The sequence below is a fragment of the Halichoerus grypus genome, chromosome 7 (assembly GCF_964656455.1).
Source record: "Halichoerus grypus chromosome 7, mHalGry1.hap1.1, whole genome shotgun sequence".
Lineage (NCBI taxonomy): Eukaryota > Metazoa > Chordata > Mammalia > Carnivora > Phocidae > Halichoerus > Halichoerus grypus.
In genome coordinates, this window is record NC_135718.1 from 129,878,288 (window position 1) to 129,898,943 (window position 20,656).

At 56.0% G+C, this 20,656-nt stretch overlaps 1 protein-coding gene across 19 annotated transcripts in view; it reads right to left on the reverse strand.

Annotated features, from left to right (window-relative positions):
* Positions 1–593: 593 nt before the first annotated feature.
* The window catches only part of PLEKHA6 (pleckstrin homology domain containing A6), a 139,511-nt gene continuing 119,448 nt past the window's right edge, over positions 594–20,656 (reverse strand). For 14 of the 19 annotated variants that reach the window (XM_036075868.2, XM_036075869.2, XM_036075877.2 and 11 more), the window contains 14 exons: positions 20,107–20,187; positions 19,744–19,893; positions 18,608–18,703; positions 17,027–17,138; positions 16,300–16,439; positions 15,207–15,356; positions 13,804–13,933; positions 13,481–13,587; positions 11,793–11,969; positions 10,637–10,804; positions 10,408–10,541; positions 9,746–9,891; positions 5,132–5,255; positions 594–4,472 (listed from right to left, as the gene is read on the reverse strand). In XM_036075868.2, coding sequence (XP_035931761.2) covers positions 5,140–5,255; positions 9,746–9,891; positions 10,408–10,541; positions 10,637–10,804; positions 11,793–11,969; positions 13,481–13,587; positions 13,804–13,933; positions 15,207–15,356; positions 16,300–16,439; positions 17,027–17,138; positions 18,608–18,703; positions 19,744–19,893; positions 20,107–20,187 — 1,707 coding nt within the window. In that variant the 3' untranslated portion in view covers positions 594–4,472; positions 5,132–5,139. The remainder of the gene's footprint in view (positions 4,473–5,131; positions 5,256–9,745; positions 9,892–10,407; positions 10,542–10,636; positions 10,805–11,792; positions 11,970–13,480; positions 13,588–13,803; positions 13,934–15,206; positions 15,357–16,299; positions 16,440–17,026; positions 17,139–18,607; positions 18,704–19,743; positions 19,894–20,106; positions 20,188–20,656) is intronic. The other 5 variants (XM_078078289.1, XM_078078291.1, XM_036075870.2 and 2 more) reach the window with 4 other exon arrangements.

Here is a 20,656-nt window from a genome sequence, read left to right on the forward strand (position 1 = left end):
CTGAGGCAGCCTACCACTATCCTGGGCTCACTTTCTCTTGTCCTTTCCACCGCATAGAATTCACAGGGCTTCTTGACTCTTGCTCACTGAAAGATTTCAGATTGAGCAGCCTTCACACTGAGGATCCGGAAAGGATAACCACTGAGGACATAAACCAAAGGCATTGAGTCTGGATGAGAATAATTTGGGTGGCTTTTCTGATGCCCCTCGCCAAATCAATACAACTTCTTGTACCCCAAAGCAGAAATATAGGCCATTGTGTAGTAGTCGAGGAAACTTAGGAATTAATTTTCTTCTCCTACTCTTCTACCCTCTGTCTCAGAGACAGATCAATGGGAGGTTCCTAGGATCTGAACACTGTTCCGGTAACTTTCATTACATAGGACCTTGGAACAAGCCTTGATTTGAGATTACCTGGACAGAGGAGATGAGCACGGTGGGCAGCATATCGCGGACCCAGCTTTGCTTTTAGTCAGGGGAGGCCCGACCCCAGACCCTCTCCCCTTTTCTGCCAGGCTTGGAGATTGCCACGAGCCACAAGACCAGCCTGAGCCACAGGCAGTCACGGACAGAGTGCGAGACACACGCCACTATACAAACCGTTCATTTTATTTCCTGTATCGGGTTTATACAAACTTGCAAGATACAAACGCAGAGCTCACTGGGATTCTTCAGTATCTATATCTAGAAAGAATGCTGGGGAGCGGGGAAGCAGATGCTCACCTATACTCAGGATGCCCCTCCCCGGGGAGGGGCTCGTTGGCTAGAAAGATGCTATGGGGCGGCTACAGATGTTTGGTCCCCCAACAGAGATGCCCTCTGTTTGGCTAACCTTTTCTTCTAAGGTCACTTTTATACTAAATAAAGACACTGAGATCATACATTTCCTTGTATGGTTTATTGTCTAATACTAGCAGATCAAATTGGCCCCAGTATGTGCATAAATAGATATGTGTATATATATGTATATTTCATATTTTCCTTAGTTTTAAGAGCTGCCAGGTAGGGGGGTGCCTAAAGGGGAAAGGGATCGATTCCGTCTTGCTATAGTCAGCCCTGCCCCAAGAACATGCCTCTCACCAAGGCCGGAGAGCAAGTGTGCACAGCTTGCGACCTCAGAAAAATCTTTAAAGTGACAGTAGCAGTATTTGATTACAGCCTCTTGGTTAATGATCAGGGAGGTAATGTGCTAATTGGCAAGGCCCCAGAATAGCAACCAGGGCTGTCCCCCCCCGCCCCCCGGTGGGTCACTTAGCCCTGGGCCTCCATCTGGGCCCCATTCTTTCATAACAAGATGCTCTAGGCTGGGAATAGGGTGCCAGGACATGTCAAAGTTGGGAGGTCAGGCTTTAAATGCTGGCCATGAGCTCTGTGACAGTCCCAAACCCTTGATTCCAGATCGGGACAGAAGACTTCCATTCTGCCCAGATCCTTGTGAGGCAAGATCCCCTTGCCTACTTTGTCAGCCACTAAGCAGTTTGGAAGGCTGAGCTGGCGGAGTTCAGCACCCCAGTGGCAGCCCACCAGGGGACAGTCCTGGGGTCTTCTTGGGCAAGGTTGAGCTGTCACCTTGTCCGTGGGACCCACTTCAGTCTGGAAGCTGACTTTGCAGTCTGGATGCCAGACTGAGCCAACGTCCCCCTTAACAACAGCCCCCCGAGGAAAGGTCACAGAAGGAGACAGATGTCATAGATGTGACCCAGACCAGAAAGGGATCAAAGAGTGTGAGAAGTCCAAGGAACTCGAATGTGTCTGTGCTGAAGGACCTGTGGTCCCAAACCGTTTCCTTTGGCCTTTGCACTGTATCCTGGCTCCGTCAGGGAGTAGGATTCTTGGTGCCGTTTGGCATAGGCTCCCATTCTGTCTGCCCTTTCCAGCAGACTGGTGACGGGAGGTGGTCCGGGAGCATACTGGGGGTGGCTGGGGTGCCCGCAGGGCTGTACTTTTGTGCACACAGCTGTAAACATTTCCTTTGAGAGGTTTCACATCCCGTAACCCTAGAGGGTCGTCAAGAGTTGACAGTGGAATCAAATCCTTAGACCAGGACTTCCAAGAGAATGTCCCGCCCTGGTGAGATGCTCTCTGGGTGAGCTCTGGGGCCCAGGCCTTTGCAGACTGGGGGATGGGAGGAGGAAGCTGCGGGGGAAGAGGGTTGGACCTGGAGGCAGCCGCCCAATCTCCTCGTATCATTTGCCGATTCCATTCAGACATTGCACATTTTGAAAATAGATTTGCTTTTATAATAAAAGCGTAAAATAGATCTGTCTTAAAATAAGTCTGTCTTCTCCCCTTCTTTGGATCAAAAGGCATGGGGTGTGGCCAACACGTGCTAGGAATGGTGTGGAAAGTAAAGGAGGGAAAATGGGCCTGGGCAGGAGTTCTGGGAAAGGATCAGACGTCCAAACAAATATATATATTATGTATAGATCTATAATATGTATAATCTTCATCAAACATATATTAAGGCATGTAAAGCAACATAAAGAGCCAGCTTTATGAAATAAGAGGTGAGAGAGAGGTGGTAGAGGTGCAGACCTTAATCCTTGGTCTTTTACACGTATTTCTAAAAATACCACTTAAAAAAAAAGGCGAGACAGACAAAGAAAGGGGAAAGGCATGGACGCCCTGAAACAGCCGTTTCTTGTGGATGGAGAAAGGTGTTGGAAAAATGGAGAGGGCCACCCTCACCTGCCAGTCGGCGGGGAAGGAGAAAACAGGTGTGGGGTGCTTGAGCAGTGCTAAAGATGGGAAACGTAGCCAAAGGTCATGTTCAAAAAATCTGCGAAAAGGAAAGTGGAATTCCCCAGCCTGCAATCCCTCCAAAGCACAAGAATATCCTAAGCACCTAGAACAGTGCCTGGTACACAAAAGGTGCTCGATAAATATCTGTTGAATGAGTTGCCATCTTTACTTGCATATGAACCAGTCACTGGCCCAGCTGTGAAGGAGTGGAGAACTGGTGGCAGATGAAGTCATTGTTCTCGGGGCCACTGGAGGCTGAAGTCTCTGAGCATCAACTCTGGTAAAGAGAAGGCCTAGGGGCACAGTCTTTTCCAGCTTCACTCTCACCCCTCCGTCCTCCCTGGCTACCATCCTCCCCAGATGAAAGGCAAGGAGGAAAAATGAGCTTTGCTTCTGTGTCTCCTCCACTGACCTCCCCCAGTAGGCAGATGGTGAGAGAGCCAGGCCAGAAGAGAGTCCTTCCCTGCAGCCTCACCTGGTCCTCCTCGGGGATGCCCGGGACGCGGGGTGGGGCCGTAGAATCTAGCCTGCCAGATTAAGGCTGCATTTCCTCTCTGGGGCACTCTCTCAGCTGACCCACAGCACATTCCAGGGGGCAGGGGGACAAGAAAATGTCCCGAACATGGTTAGGAAAGGCCCCAAGGCTAATGACACCCTGCGTGACAGAGGTCTTTCTCTCTGCCCCTGAGCTGAGGAGGGGGAGGCAGACACCAGGCCCAGACCCAGAAAGGGCCATCGTCCCACCCGCTCACCCGCACCAGCATCCCCACAGCTAGAGCTGACGGTCATCCTGTGCTCGCTGGTGGGTCCTCCTGGAGCCAGTGTGTGGGCAGGCCCGTGGACCCGAGGGACGAGGTGCAGGAGCAGGGCCCACAGTCTGGCACTGTACTTGGCACTAAGCTAAGGCTCCATCCTAGGGAAACCCACCCATCCCACATCCCCTTTCCACCTCCGCCTCACCCTTTTACTTGCAAATGAGTCCTGCCGCTTCCCTGTCCTCCCACTTGCCTCCATCTCTCCCTTTCTTTCCTCTCCCCCTTCTCAACCTGTCCTCAGACCCTGCACAGACCTGCGTGCCGCTCTCTACCCACAGCCAGCACTGTGCCCCCTGGGAGCCAAGGAGCCTCTCCCCAGCTCTTGTCATCTTGTCTTTGGCTCAAGCAGGGTGGTCAGTCTCCACTGGACCCCAAAGGAGCACCCCTAAGCAGAAACGTGTCAAAGCCCCGGGTGCAGCTGGGGCAGCGGGTGGGGGGGGTGTCGATGGGGGAAGGACCCGATGGCAGGTGCCGCCCTTGGTGTCAGGAGGGGCCGGAAGAGGCAGAGCGTCCATCTTCTCCTCAGCCTAGTCCTAACCTGAGAGAGCCCAGAGCGTCTTCCCCACCAGGGCATCCTCTTCAGCAGGAAATGTTCCAGTAGGGCCTTCACACCACCAGCCAGGGCCTAGCCCCCTGGGCCACGGGCGCCGGAGGCTGCTGTCTGCCCGCCATCTCGGGCCCCGGCCTGGGGCCGCCATCTGAGGCGCGAGGGCTTCGGGGCCGGGCGTGCTGGCCGTGTGGACACTGAGGTAACGTGTGGGCAGCAACCCCGGCCCCCAGCCTGGCTCCCCGCAGCCCTCCCACGGGCGCGCAGGGGCAGGGGGCCAGGCTGGGGAGCTGGGGCCTCAGGGGGCCGAGGCCTTCAGAACGTGGCTCTGTGTAGCTTCCCGGCGTTGGCCTCGGCCAGAGCTTGCACTGAAGAGAAGAGAACCGGGTGAGAAGGGCGCTTCGCCGCCGAGCAGCAGCCCCAGCCCAGCTTCCCAGGAGACACAAGTCTGCAGAACCCCAACCCCGCCCCACGCCCCCAGCCCCGAGAGGGGAGCAAATGAATGGAAGTCCCTGCTCTTTCCCACTTGCCTAATACCGAGCGGCTGTGTGCTAGGGGCAAGGAACGCACACAGCCCTTGGCCATAGTTTCCCATGGTACTGTAATTTACAGGAAGATCTGGGGCTGATCTGGGAGAAGTAAGATCTGGGGGCTTCTGAGGCAGGACTGCTGTGTATCTCCACAGCGGTGGAGAGGCCTGTTGGCGGACAGCGGGATAGGGGAGGCCTCGGCTCTGTCCCTGTCTGCTTCTGGAGAAGCAAAGCCCACGGGCACTGCGACATCCAAGAGGCGGCCCCGCCAGCCGGCGCTGGCCCAGCACTGCACGGGGACAGGGACTGGGACGGGGATGCTGCGGGCTCAAGCGGATGGAGGGGTGGGGAGAGCAGCACGGTGGGGGGGTGCACTGGGGGGTGGGGAGGGAGAAGCAATGCCGGAATGAGGTGTGGGGGGGGTAGATGGCTCATGGGGGTGAGGGGCGGGGGTCCCACTCCCCGCGGTGGACGAAATACAGTAGAAAAGTTCTTACGTCAGAGCTCAGACCCGCATGGTATGGCTGCTGTCGGCGCCCCGTGGGGATTCAGACGATAGGGGGTTGGCTGGTGGAGTCGGGGAAGCAGGGGAGGTGGGAGGGCTTGGGGTGGCACATTGCACTGGAAACAGAAATGAACAGGGAGGTGAATAGGGGTGGGTGGGCGTGGCAGGGGTGGGGAGGCCGGGCACCCAGAGCAAGCAAGGTCCTTCCCCAGGCGGGGAGCCAGGCAGGAGGCAAGCAGAGAGGAGAGCTGAGGCCGACCTGGCCTCGGTCCCAGGCGCCACGGAGGAGCACAGGGTCCCCGAGGAGGAGACCGGGCCACTGCAAGCTCTGCTGAGAACCAGTGGGTCTGTGGGCGAGGCCGGCCCCTTTGGGCCAAGGCTCCACTCACATCCGTACAAGAGCAGGTGACCGCACCTTACACGCAGTGCTCCACAGGCGATGAGGATGAACAGTGCGGTAAAACCGCACTAACCCAGATCATCAGGCCCCCGCTGGCGACTAGATCCAAGTTATCACCACGTGAATCACCTCCACGCAAACCGAGGCTTCCGGCAGGGTTGAAGCGAGTACCGTGAACTTAGACCAGCTCGCGGTCTCAGAAACATGGCCCCTCGCTATCCCTGGGGACCCCCTTTTCATCAATCCAGAAGGGGCAACCTTCGGTCCACCCCTGAACAAATCATTACAAACCTTAAAGTGGTGGCATTTGAATTAATGGATTTTACTCTATTATCATTATGATTCCATGCTGAGAAGAGCAAAGTGGAAGGCCAATGCGGAGGGGGTCCTATGAGGAGGGATGAGCTCTCTGCAGTCTGCAGACCCTCGGGCACCCTCAGGGCCGCTGTGAGGCAGGAGCCTGGCAGACAGAACGTGCTCACTTGGCCTCAGAGGAGAACCAGACCTCAGCCAGGGTCACACTGTTTCCTCCAACAGAAGGATCCCGGCATCTGACTTCTAGTCCCTTGCTCTCCACCCTGCCCTGGACACCATCACCTCCCTGCCCTCTGTGCAGCTCCCATCACGTGTATACATGCAGCCACAGATATACACAAGATGTGGAAATTTTCTCGTGAGCAGGAAGCTGTATCTACCCACACAGAACACGTAGTCTGTGCACGGGATCCAACAGCATTTGACTCTCACTGCACACAACTCAGATATGTGTGTTTGTGCACTTCCAAACCCGTACTCTTCCACGGGGACCGATACACGTGTGACCTCACACTCAAATACATTTGCAAACGCTTTCAGAACACACATTTGTGTGTATGTCTGTATCGCAGACCCAGCGGTTAGTCATTTGGCAACTTCGACTTCTAAAACTGTCAGAAAGTCAAAAACTAAACCAGAGCTGTTTCAAGAAAGCCAAATATCTATTGCAACGTGCATGCGGTGAAGCTCTTACAATTATTCACAGACCGGCTCCCTGGAGTCCAGTTACTCTTATTTCTACACACTTCTGAGGAGTTGACCTGCTGGGGGTCTACCCCATGGGAGATCAGAAACAGGGAAGTTAGGGGAGAGAGAGGACTCGGGAGGCCCACTGACAGCTAGAAGAAGGCACAATTGGGGCATAAAAGTCTTTTGTAAAAAGCAGATATAATACCTTTAAAAGCATTACAATCTGGGAGCTACGTTCTATACCAACTAGAGCCCTGGAGGGCACCCCTTCAATGGATCAGGAAAAGAAGGATATTTATAATGATACTAAATGAACAAGAACAAGAAAGATGAATTATGTTAAATAGAACTTCTTTATGAAGGCAGAAATATTCTAAATATATATTAGGAATATATCCATTGAGGGGCGCCTGGGTGGCTCAGTCACTTGAGCGTCTGCCTTCAGCTCAGGTCATGATCTTGGGGTCCTGGGATCGAGCCCCACATCGGGCTCCCTGCTCAGCGGGGAACCTGCCTCTCCCTCTCCCTTTGCCCCTCCCCCTGTTCATGCTCTCTCTCTCTCCTCTCAAATAAATAAATACAATCCTAAAAAAAGGAAATAGTTGAAGTTCACATATATAGTAGCTATGTATCGGACAGGTGCGATATTATAATCATGCGTCCGCAAGTACTACCGCATCTGCATGCAGAAATCATCAGTCACACCTGCTCTCCCATCCTGCACCTTCATGAGACCTGCTCTCACCCATCCTGCACAGATACATATTTACAAATATTGCAGTGTGTACACTGGGCACAACATACACACAAATGTGTTTCATCACTCCCCAGACTGCAGAACCAGCCAGTCACACATAAATACGTGCATTCATCAACACTACCTCCAGCCTTACACTGCACACTGGTATACACCTATTTAAACCCCAACAGCTTCCTAAATACCACCCGTACTCATAAATCGTGGTCTCCACACAATGTCTGTAGACATTTTGCAGACATATACACACATAGTTCTGTATTTGCACTCACACATTCCCTCCACCCACGCACTTGAATACACACAAATGCACGTGCCTCTACAAACATCCCCCAACACAGACGCTGCACACGACCTCACGTCTTCCCATATACCTCCTGCTTGAGTCTGCACGCTCTGGGTCTACTGACAAGCATTCCTGAGCACGCCATCCACGCCACACACCCACCCTCGGGCACGGCCTCTCCACCCTGTGCACGCCGTGCTGTCACGAGGGCCCATGCCCGGCACCCCCATACACACGGTCCCAGGCTTGAACCTATGCCCACGCACGGTCCTCGCGGTCCCTGGCAGAGCTGCAGCTCTGGGAATCTGGGCCAGAGGCCAAGGGGCAGTAGGGACCGTGGGCTAAGTCTGAGGTCTGGCCTTGCTATGCCATTTTTTAAATAGTTGGGGTTTTGGCAAAAGCAAAGTGACAGTTTGCTTTCAACGCATAGACCATGAAATGTAAGCTGGTGTGTATTGAGAGGGAAATCTGAGAGGCCAGGACGGGTTTTGTTTTCATGGAACCTTTGGCTGGGAAATGACAGTAGAGAGAGCCAGGGGCTGGGGCGAGGGCAGAGGGAAGTTTTAAAAACAGTGTTGTGTGCGCTAACCCTTGAAACAGGAAGTTGCCTTTTGCCCAGAGCATGAGGAGTTTGATCTTTGGAAGATTCGAGTTCATTTTACAGCTAAACTACAGAGAGGTGGGCTAGAGGCCTCTGTGCAGCCAAACTGGTTCTGCTGCCTTTGGCTGCAGGATGGGACTGTCTGAAGCCCATCCCTTCTCTTGTCCTCAACTCCAGCCCAACCGACCGCCTCTCTCTGAAATACCCCCACCAGTCTTCCCTGGCCGCCCATTTAATGTCCATTCGACCTTAACCGCCAGTAGGTTCTTCCTTAAGGCGTAAATTCCCTTTGTTGTAGCCTGAAACCCTCTGGTTTCTAAAAATATCCATATTCTAAATAGCGAGAAAAACCACACACAGACCCTACTTCCACTCCAGCTGTTGGTAGGTCAGCGAGTCCTACCGCTGTCACCAGCACCACCACGCCCACATCGGGCCAGCATTTATTGAGCACTTACTAAGTGCCAGGCACTGTGCTAGGCGCTTAGCATGTATTGTTGCCGTTCCTCACACCACCAGGCAGGTATTTTGATTTGAATTTTACAGATGAGGCAATGGAGTCCCCGAAAGCCAGAATTCAAACCCCTCTTGATCACCGACACGAAATGCCACCCCTTCCGCCGGGCTCCTGGCCACAGTCCCGATCTGCTCGTTGCCGGCCCCTCGCCCAGGCTGCTCTAACTATGGGCCAGCACACCTGTCTCTCCGCCTCCTCCTCTAGCAAAGTCCGGGCAAACCTGGCATCCTTCCTGGGCATCCCTCTGGACTGGCCTTCCGAGCTCTCCCTCTCCCTCTCTGCCCTAACCACCTTTTGTCCTGAGGAGGACGACGTAGTCCGCCCCCCGGCCGGCTGCATGACGTAGGCACTGTCTTTCCTCTATCCTTCACCCTCCCATTAAGAGAGTCTCTTCCGTTCTTCCTGATTCCAGTCTCACCTTCCCTGGGGCGAGATATCTCAGGCTGACTTCAACCTCACGGTGACTGCTCGGGACCCTCTAGCTTTTTTATCAGCGTGAAGTCCGTTCCTCATGCTCATCTTTTCTTAGCGGAGAAGTGGGCTTGGGTCAGTAGGCAGGGCGGTGACTGCATTGCCCTCAACTCTGGCTCCCTGCCCCACCTTCACCTTCCTATCCGCACGCAGCCAGAACGGGAAGGGAGAGGGTGCCCTGCAGTGCCTGGCCCCACTCCACGACTGGTAGTACTTTTATCCTTCCCAACCAAGCTCAGGGATCGCCTTTCTGCCGTGCCTTTCCTTAAGCTGCCCAGGGAGGGTGGTGCCCTGGCTGCCTGCATGGACTCTGGCCATTCCTCCATTCCTCCAGAGAGCGGCTATAGGAGGGTCATCCCAGCTCCGAGCTCCCGGACGCAACTCGGGCCCGTCTGCACCCTGCTGAGCCTAGCACAGTACCTGGTGCTCAGTAAGTGCTCATCCTGACCTTGAGGAAAGTCTCCCTGGCCCTGTACCTCTCTGTCCCTGGCCCCGTCGCAGCACTGAGCTTCCTCCCCTGCACCTGGTCAGCCAGTCTCCCTGGAGGAGCGAGGCCCGGCCCCTCTCACCAGACAGCATGCGGCCCCTGCGGGAGGCCTCGGTCGCCAGGGCACAGGAGATTTCAATCCGCTTCTCCTGCTCCTGCAGCTGGCTCTCTGAATCCTGGGGCACGTCCACAAGGTCCCCCTCGCCGACGGGCACCACGTTCTGCATACTGAAGAGGCACAGACACAGAGACATGGAGTGGGGGGACAGGATGGTCCAACTGGCTTGGGGGGGGCCTGCGGACTGAGATTGGCAGGGTGGCCAGAGGCCTGTGAGTGGGCAGGCTCTGGTTCCCAGCAAGGCTGTCCCCAGGGGGGAGTGGGGCCCTGGCAACACACATTTTGGGACCCCCTACTGCAATGTCTTAAAGTGAATGAGAAGGTTCAAGTGACCATTTAGGGCAGCCTTGATGAGGAAGAGAAGTCACCAGAGGGCAACCCCTCAGTTTGTCTTGACGACAGCATGCGCCTGCGCGCAGCAGGTCTTTTCGGCACGCAGTGACAGCATCCCTGCCCAGGCCGCAGGGCTGGCCCTGGTCCGCTGCCTTGAGCCACTGCCTCCGTCTGCCCTCCGCGGGGGGCCTCAGGGCTCCCGCTGGCATGGGTCGGGGTGCTGGATTCAGGGGCACCGGTGCCCCACGTGCCAGGGTGGGCAGAGGATGTTGAGGTTCACCCAGGCACGTTACCTGGACTTGGCAATGAGCGTCTTGATCCTCTCCACCTTCTTCTGCTTCTCCTTCAACTCCTCGGGGCTCAGGGGAGTATCAGGCTCCAGGTCAATGTACCGTTCGGGGATGAGGACTTTGTCTGGTGTGGAGAGCTGGGGAGGGACCTAGGTCACCACCTCTGTTCCGTCCCCTCCCCACGCCTCCCCCCCAGGCTTTCTCCCCCTCTGCCCTCCTGGACTTCACTCACTTCCTTACTGATGTCCACATCATAGTGCTGGGGCTCCAGTTCCATTTTGCGAAGCCGGGCAATTTCTTCCCTCGGCGTCTCGTAGGCCTGCCCACCAGGCTCCTCTGCCCGCAGGGCTGCCTCCAGGTTGGAGATGTCCACCTCGTGGATGCTACGGTGACGGCGCACCTAGGGGACAGCAGCACTGTGACCACACAGGGACTCTGTCCCCTGCCACCCGTGCCTCCAGGCAGCCCTGAGCAGGCGCGTGTCCTCACTGTCCCTGCTCATCACGCCCAATCTGGCCGCCACCCCGCCGTTCCCACTGCGGGACAGCTATCCTCCTTCCATGCTGCTTGTCCAAAGCCTGCCCCCCCCTCACAAAGGCCCAGAGGACAAATCTCATCAATATGTCTCATCGGGACTCATTACTTCCCATCTGGCTGTACCCTGTGTTCACAGTCTGTGCCATATTTGTTAGGCAGTTGGACTAGTGTGTCCTACACTGGTCTTTAGTGGATTCCTATTATAGAAGCTCCAATCCACCAAGGAGAGTGTAAGCTGTTTGAGGGTAGGACTTTTGATCATAATTTTCCCGTATTTCCGAAATGTGGTGGAAAGAAAAATTAGGCAGATGCCTGGGGCTGCTCCCAGCTCCATACTCAATAGCCATGTGGTCCAAGAATCCTTAATTTCTCCTGACTGTGTTTCCCTATCTCTAAGACAGGGGTGGTAATTCCTAAGCTGGCACTGCTGAAAGATCTAAACAAAATAATGTGAGATTCGAGAACTGCACGGTGCCACGCACCAGTGTGCTATTACGATTACCTTCGGTAGACCCAGCCCAGTGCTAAATACACAGAAAATGCTCTAGAAACATGTGTAAGTGATGGCTATCCCTGGGTGCTGAATTTTGCACCATTCTCTATTAAATGAATTTTGTATAATTCTTCTCACCTAAAATCATCAATGCATTCCTTTTTGTGAGTTATTTTTCTTTAAACACATGCAAGGAACGCTTGCTGCAGTATATCTTCGGCCTAGTGGGGAGAGACTCCCCCTCCCCGTTCTCCCAGGTGCCCAGCTTGGGTCCTTCCCAGCCCCTCTCTCAATGCCCCCCACACAGCTGCCCCAGTCCAGGCTGGTCACGGGCTGGGGGTGGCTGGGAGGACTTTACCACTTTGTAGGCAGGCCGGGGAGCAGGGTCAGGGGCAGGACTGGCCGGGAGCTGCAGGCTCTTCCTCTTCTCTTTCATAGAGCCGCTCTGATGTCTCCGCATGCGGTCAATCTGCTCCTCCACGCTCATCTTGACCTTGCCCTCGCCAGGGAACACAGCACTCTTGGGGCGCTCCTGCTACAGCAGAAGAAGAGGGCTCTGATGGGTGTGCATCCCCCACTCCCAGCTTCCTCATCTGCCCTAATGCCTTCAATGTCCTTTCTCTGGGAAGCCTGTCTGTAGTGGGTTAAAGAAGGGCCCCTAAAACATATGTGCACGTCCTAACCCCGTTGGACCTGTGAATGTGACCTGATGTGGAAAGAGGGTCTTTGCAGATGTGATTAAGGTAAGGACCTCAAGAAGAGATCATCGGGAATTGGAGTGGACCCTGAATCCAATCTTAGGTATCTTTATAGGAGACAGAACGGAAGAAGATACAGAGTAGAAGGTGCACGCAGATACTGGAGTGTTGTGTCTACGAGCCAAGGAACAGAGACGGCCAGCAACACCGGAAGCTAGGAGAGAGGCATGGGACAGATGCTCCCTCAGAGCCTCCTGAGCAACCAACCCTGCTGACACCTCAGTTTTGCACTTCCGGCCTCCACAACTGTGAGAGAATAAACTTCCTGTTGTTTTTAAGCCCCCAAGTTTGGGGGGCTTTGTTAATTTCCCAGCAGCCCCAGGAAATGAATCTACTGCCTTAGGTCGGCACATTTGACTCTGATCGCTGATTTTTGCTGGATTTGTAGTTCATCGCTGGCACATTATAATAATTTTGTGAAGGGCACCTGGGTGGCTCAGGCGGTGAAGCGTCTGCCTTCAGCTTTGGTCATGATCCCAGGGTCCTGGGAGCCTGCATCGGGCTCCCTGCTCAGCAGCAGAGTCTGCTTCTCCCTCTCCCTCTGCAGTCCCCCTCCCTGCCCATGCTCTCTCTCTCAAATTAAGAAATAAAATCTTAAAAAAAAAAATTTTTGCTAACTATTCTTCTATCTTTCTTGCTTGCTTTTTTTTTTTTTTTTAAGATTTTTATTTATTTATTTGACAGAGAGAGACACAGCGAGAGAGGGAACACAAGCGGGGGGCGTGGGAGAGGGAGAAGCAGGCTTCCTGCTGAGCAGGGAGCCCGATGCGGGGCCCGATCCCAGGACCCTGGGATCATGACCTGAGCCGAAGGCAGATGCTTAACGACTAAGCCACCCAGGCGCCCCTCTTCTTTTTTTTTTTTTTTTTTTTTTCTTTAAAGATTTTATTTATTTATTTGAGAGAGAGAGAATGAGAGAGAGCACATGAGAGGGCGGAGGGTCAGAGGGAGAAGCAGACTCCCTGCCGAGCAGGGAGCCCGATGCGGGACTCGATCCAGGGACTCCAGGATCATGACCCGAGCCGAAGGCAGTCGCTTAACCAACTGAGCCACCCAGGCAGGCGCCCCTCTTCTATCTTTCTTATGTGTATCTTCCTTGTCCCTTGATATGTCTACCTGATGGAAGACTTCTCCAGTGGGGCTGTTGCCCTCCTCCCACTTGTCCTGCCTTCCTCCTCCCGCCCTGGGTTTCATGAATGGTGGACAGATGGGTGGACACACACAGGCCCCTGGGCCCCCAGCGCAGCTCAGGCCCATCCGGGCCTCTGCGCCCACAGGCTGTACTCACCCGGGAGGACAGTCCATTGGTGAGCCCATTGGTACTCCTCCTCACCACCCTTGATGGAGTTAGCTCTTCATCAGCGGGCGACTTTGTCTGAGGAGGCACAATGCCAACTGTAGGGAGACAGAACAGCCAGTAGGCCTTGTGGAGAGCAGGAGGGCAGAGAGTCGGGGGGCCTGCTTCTCTGAGGAGGCCCAGTCCCATCTGTGGCAGAGAGGAAAGGCCCAGGATGGGTGGGTACTCGCTCTCTTTGGTTGTGAAGGAGCACCTCTCCGGGCTCCTCTCTGACCCTTGGCCTTCCTTCTAGGGGAGGATGGGACAGGAAGTACCTTTGTTGAGAGCTGCCTGCTTCTCTGCCTCCACCTCTTGCCTGGTGGGCACAAGGCTGTTGTCTCTAGCGGTATCCAGGGGTGATGTCTGGTGGGGGTCTTTCTTGCTCTGCTCATGGCTTGCCTTGGGCTGGGGGAAAAAAGGAGAAGACGGTCCATGCTGTAGGGACTGCTGGGAACTTGGCCCTCAGGGATGTTTCTTTGCTTTGCAATGGTTGGAGCACAAACCCTTGAAAACACAGGACGAGGAGACTCTAAGTGTGTCAGCTGGGCAGTGGGCAGGGACGCCATGGAGCCTCCCACCCATGCCACCTTAAGGCTGGCCAATGCCGGCTCATCTTGTGAGGGCTCAGGGCTTCCAGGAGGCCCTCAGCCGAGGCCCAGCAGAGAGGCCCCTCAACCTGACCAGGCCTCTTGGTGAGCGCCAAGAAGCACGGACTTGCTGTGAGCCAGAGAGGAGGAAGGCTGGAGGAGGGGGGGCTACAAGGCTGAGGATCTCTGAGGATTCTGTCAGGATCTCACCCAAAACTTGAGCCAGAGAACCAGGTGGGCTTTGGTACCAAGATTCTGGGGGACAGAGATGTGCACTTAGCTTGAGGGCTTGCAGAATCATGAGACTAGAAGGGGCCTCAGAGAGCATCGGCAACCCCCCAACTCCCGTGGTGCAGCCGAAGAGTCTAAGTCTTCATGAGGGACACACGGAAAGACTGAGCCAGAGGCCAGAAGCACCAGCTGGAGTCCAGTGAGAGAGCATGGGTAAGGCCCTTCGCCTCCCCTCGTCTGGAAAGCGGAGGTGATGCTGCCTCTCTGCCCCGCTCCCCGGCAGCCCCTCGGGGCTGTGCTCATCCCAGCAGCTGAGCCGGGATGAAAAGATGACTCCCGGTTTTAGACACAGGACTACTCACCATGCAACCTCTTCCCAGCCTAACTGTACCTCTCTCCTGGCGAGAGAGGCTGGGGAGCCAGAACAGGGCAGCTTACACCCCAGGGCCGATGGGACCCAAGAGGACACACAAGGCAGAGAGACAGACAGCATGGAAGGACCGGGGTCTGAGGCGGGCAGGAAGGGACTGGAATGGCACCTGTCGCTGCGGGTCCCTCGACTTCCCTTGCCTGCTCGCGCTGGTAGGAGGTGGGGCACACCACCACTCACAGCCAGGGGCTGCCCAGGAGCCCGGGCATGGGGTGGGGCGACACGCATTTTCCCTCTGTCCACAGAGGGCAGAAAGGGGAAAGCATTCTCTGCCATCCCTTTCCTTATCCTAGAGTCTGACCAGGCAGCGGTGGGCAAATTAATATTGCAATGGGGGAAAAAGGGCTCCGTGTCCTGCCTGGTCCCCTCGCCTGACCCTTCGCCCCGCTCCCTCCTCCCCTGCCCTCCAGGACCCAAGGGTGCTGGGTACCTGACCCCTGGCTGGCTCGCCACTGCGGTACCAGGAAGGGGAGCTGGGGTATGGCCAGAAGCGGCTCTCGCTAGGGAGTGGCGGCACGTTTGGAGGAGACTCCAGGGGGACGTAGGCTTTGGGGAGGGGGGGCCGCGGTGGGCCGGGCTCCTGAGGCAGAGAGAAGCCAGAGCATTAGGAGGAAGGAGACCAGCCACTGTGAGAGCAGAAGAAAAGAGCATTAGCAGGGGACAGACGACATCGTGGGGACCTGGGGTGGGCCCCTGGACCCCCAAACTCCCACCCGCAGCCTGGAGGGAGCTCCAGCTCCGGGGTGAACTCTCAGCCTAGCTTCAGGGCTCTCCTTGGCAGAGCGCCCACCTGTGCACCGCTCCCCACTCTTCCCCAGTTTTTCTCCACAGCTCTCTGCTCATTGGCCTCACCATCACCCTGGGCACATCTGCACCCCCGTGTCTTTGCTTCTGCCGCCTCTCCTGTCTGTGATGCTTCTTGTTCCTCTGTCTGTCCCAATGAAAGTTCCACCTTCTCCTTGGAACACCAGGGCATTTACGGTCCACACTGAGACACACACTGCCAAGTTCCAGAGGCTGGCTGCTTTCTACAAATCGGTCTTGGTCCCCCCTGGACACTGGACTCCCCGGGAGAAGGGCCTTGGGCATGCGCATGTATGTTTCTGAGAGGGCCTCACCCCATCCCTCGCCCCGTGTAGAGCCCCAGTAAACACCTGCTGATTGACCGGCTAGGAAACTGCTCCCCACGCCTACCCTCAACCCTCTCACATGCTGGAACAGTCCTGGATTTAAATTCCTACTAAGTGTTGGGTATCTTTGTTAACTGTCCTGGAGTTCAGGAAGAGACTTCCCCAGAAGGAGGCTAAAGATGACAAATGCCGATGAGAGCAAGTAAAGGAAAAATCTGGAAGGAAGTTCACCAGACTGGGTGTGAGAATGACCACCTTAGACAGAAAGCCAAAGCACTAGGCCTGGAGGCCTCTGGGGCAGAGATGGACACAGGGTCTGTGTCCTTCAGGCCAACGAGGACCTGGTCCTCCCTCCCTCCCCCACCTACCTTCTACTCCATTTTCTCAGCTTACCTCACTGGACCCGGGCTTGGTGGGGGACCCCTGCGAGCCGGACACCAGTGAGAAGGGGCTTAGGGGGCTGGTGAGGCTGGTGGAGCTGAGAGGGCTGGCGGGGCTGTTGGAGCTGTAGGTGGCCGTGGGGCCAAGTCCTCCTGGGGGCAAGCAGAGAGGAGAGATGAGGGATGGATGGGGTAGGGGTGGGCTCCGTAGGCGGAGGAGGCAGGGGAGGACTCAGGGACTTGGGAGGGAGGTTTCAGGGCCACCCGGGCCTGATGGAGGGACTTATTCCAGGGGTTGGGATGCAGGCTGGCCGTGGAGAAGCATGCTGGGCAGGGGTTAGATGACGGATGGAAAGAACAGTGTTGCCTCTGAGACATTAAAGAAAGCCAGCCCAAAGTCCCAGGGCTTCAGATCACCACCCGGCCCACGGGCTTGGGTGGGGGTGGGGGTGGGGAGGCACAGGTGCTCTTTGACCCTTTCTGGGGAGGAATCTAGACTATCAGGGTCAACAACATCTCTGAGTGGCCTACCTGGTCTGTTCTGGGAGGAGGGGGAGGACAAAGGGAGCCCTACCCACCATCCTAGGGGAAGATCCCAGAGGCCTGAGAAGGCCCTGACCAGCTCTGCGCACAGTGTGAGGGCCTGGAGTGCGATGAGTATGACAGATGTGGGGTGGACGCCAGAGGCCCCAGAGCATTTCTGGTGAGCCTTTCAGGAGGCTGGTGGAGAAGGCTCCCACCTCTGTGCTTGGCCGTGTCTGTGCCCCGGGACGGGTTATTCTTCCTCAGCCCCTCCAGCACGTCCTGGATCCTCCAGATCTCCTTCTGGATTTGCCGGTTGAGCACCTCATTCTGAAACCGCCCAAGAGCGGGTCAAGGGAAGTGGCTGTGAGGAGTGCCCCAGCCTCCCCCCCACGCCCGCATCCCTTCGGGCCAGCAGGAGGCAGGAGCCTTGCACGCGTGCACACGCTCACACGTCCCTTCCGCACATTCATCCTCCCCGTGGGAAGCCTCTTCCTCTTCAGCTTCTACGAAAGGGAACTTGGGAATTGCCAGAGGAGAGGGACCTGTCATCACAGTCAAGAGCCCCTTTAGGTGAACATGCAGCCTCAGCTTCCCCGGGGAGATCAGGCTGGTCTTGCAGCAAATGCCCCTCTAGGTGGACCCTTGATGGTAGCCTGTTGTCAAGGGCAAGGGTTTCCAATTGACTAATGTTCTTTCCATCCCAACGGTCCTTTTGTAATACCGACACCCAATGTCTGCCTAAGTATTCATGAATTATATTCAGTTAGAGTTCGCACTCTTTGAAAAATCATAGCTACCACTTCTTTAGCACCCCACGCCCCTCCACCCCACGTGCCAGGCACGGCGCTAAGGGCTCTGCAAACACTAACTCCTTTCAGCTGCTCGAGAACTCTGTGCGGTACCGGCCGCAGGTGTCCCGACTTTGGAGATGAAGAGACTTGTGCCCAAGACCCTCTGTTAGTAAGCAGTGTGACCGCCATCTGAGTCTGGGTCTATTTGTCTCAAGAGCTGGTGCCCTTGACCAGGATGCTTTCCTACCTCCTAAAATGTTCGTGTTGAAAGTCGGGCTTGCCCATAGGACACGCAAGCATTCAGGTGCTCTGGACCAGGAGGGCCTTCACCTCCGCCTCCCTAACCAGCTGCAGTGTGGGGTGGTGAGTTCCGTCACCCGAAGGAAACTAGGGGAAGTCGGGGGCACGAACTACATCAGAGAGACAGAGTTTGCAAAGCTAGCTAGAGAAGAGGCAGAGCCCGGGTAGAGAAGCTCGAGGGAGGAAAAGAACAGGAACTCCCCAAGGTCAATACGTGCAGCTTCCTGCCTCCAAGCAGAGTGTTTCTAACCCGTCCTGAGAGCGAAGCCTCTTTCCTATCTTAAAGGGCCTGAGTGGCTGGCTCCCGCACAGCCTACTCCTTCGGAGGTCACGAGAGACAGCCGCACATATGCCCACGTCTCTCCCCGCATGTGGATCTCTATCCACATCCAGATCTACATCTGTATCTATATCGATGTGTTAAAGCCTTCCAGTCATAAAGTATCTTCTGTCTAACCTAGCGCACTCATGTTTCCGCTTTACTCCTCCCTCACGATCTGCTGGAACTCAAGAAGATCCCACATGGTCTTCATCCCGAAAGCATCTGTTTTAAGTGGATGTGAACCTTGTCTTTTGTCTCAGGACCGACTCCCTGTCTCAAGTCTCTGAGATCTCGAAAGCAAGAAAGGAAGCCACTTTGGTCTGTTTGGGCCCAAAGGAGAAGGGGCGGCACACTGACCCCCTCCTGCCCAGGCCCCTCTTCACCTGGACGTCCAAATTGAGCTGCTCCCAGAGGTCATCGTGCAGGGCAGACACCTCTGACTCAAGGCTCTCATACTCTATGGTGCTGTTCGTCAGGGCCTGCAATGGAGGAGGGGGTGTTTTACTAAGAAAGTGGCCATTGCCAAAGCCTTCCTCCCCAGCCCCCCCCACAGGGCCTGGGGCAAGGGCAGCTGGGGTCTGGCAGGGCTCAGAGGAGAGCACAGAGGGACCGGAGGAGAGGGCCCAGGGCTGAGACATTCTGATGACAGCCCAACAGTGGCCCATCCGACTGCAGGCCGAAAAATAGAGAAACCAGGATCCTCTCCAGGTGTGGGGGTATGCCAAAAGGGGATCATACCATGCCCACCCCCTCCTGGTGTCCTCAGACTGGGTAACCCAAAGTGGAGGGCAAAAACCCAGAGGTGTCTGCTCCCTGGGGGTTAGAGACCTTCCACCCTTCTGGCCCATGTTTTCCGGGCCCTTTTGCTGCGGCACCCCAGAACTCCTGTCCGGGCAGTCGGTCCTGCAGGGTCTGCCCTGCGCCCACGGCAAATGACCGGGCCAGCAGCCCTGCACAGGGGTCCCGGTTCTCCAGGAGAGAGGACAGAGGGAGGCAGCAAAGCTGTGAGAGCAGCCGACGAGATCAGGAGCCCTCCACCTCACCCTGCCCTGAACGAATCCCAGGGCGGGAACAGTTTGTGGAAAAAGAAGCCCGTTTCCTTGCAGGAGACTGTATGGAGTGAGTGGGCCGGCATGCTCGCTGCCTATCGGCAAGGCACCACTTTTTTTTTTTTTTTTAAGATTTTATTTATTTGAGAGAGAATGAGTGAGAGAGAGAGAGCACGAGAGGGGGGAGAGTCAGAGAGAGAAACAGATTCCCCGCTGAGCGGGGAGCCCGACACGGAGCTCGATCCCAGGACCCCGGGATCATGACCTGAGCGGAAGGCAGATGCTTAACCAACTGAGCCACCCAGGCGCCCCAGCAAGGCACTATTGAGGTCTTTCGTTTCTGCCCCTTCTGGCCAAGGGCAGGCTCTCGGCCACCGAGGAGAGTCGGGAAGGAGCGAGCACAGCCTGGGAGGGGAGGCCCTCCTGTGCTGGTGCTGCTGCGCGGACCGGGGATGGGGGCAGAGCAGTACCGTGGTCGCCTGCGACAGCTCCACGCGGATGTTGATGAGCTGGTTCTGTAGGGACTCTTTCTTGTGCAGCAGCTTCTCCGGGTAGGCAGGCTGGTTTCCAAACATCTCCAGCTCCTGGTGGGTCCCCATCAAGGCACTTTCCAGGCTCTCCTGAAAGAAGGCAGGGGAATGGCCGTCAGCAGCCCTGATGATTCCTCTCTGGGACTCTAAGCAGCAGGGGCCCGAGCCCCAGCAGTTCCAGTTAAGGGCAGGACAGAAGTTTAAGACAAGGCTTTGGCAGCTTAGCGGGGACACAGCACCCCGCACCTGTCCAAGCCAGCCTCCCCACATGCCCCCAACTCCAGGCCACCCCCCGGCTCTCACCTTCTCAGCTCGGAGCTGCTGCACCAGGCGGTCCTGCTCCCTCACCACCTTGTTCTGCTCACACAATTTGCCCAGCAGCTTCTGGGGGCCCGAGGGGGTAGGGGGAAGGGAGGGAGAGAGAAGGGGGTGAAGGACATGGTTTGATGGGGACCTGGGAAATGGGTCAGAAGGGCCTGGCCTCTGGATACTGCCTCCTTTCCCCTGCAGAGGAACCCTAAGCCTTCTTCACCTTGACCTTGGAGGCTCCTGGGAACAGGAAATGGTCTCAGGAGACTCCCCAAGGACCTACTGGGAGGGGAGATGTGCTTATTCTCTGAGGAAGTGAGTCAGCTGTAGAGGGGAGTTCAATGTTAAGCTCCTGCATCCCCCTCCTCCTGGGGGTTCCAATTCCAGAAGGGTTGAGGAGATAATGTGGCCTGGCCTCCCAGGCCTCCCAGGGGGGCATGGACTGGGGGAGTACGCAGGGTGCCTGAACCAGCAGTCTTAGGAAAACCAGTGAACCATGTAAACTGGTTCCCCAGGCTCACAGGACTCTGTTCTCCCCTCCTCC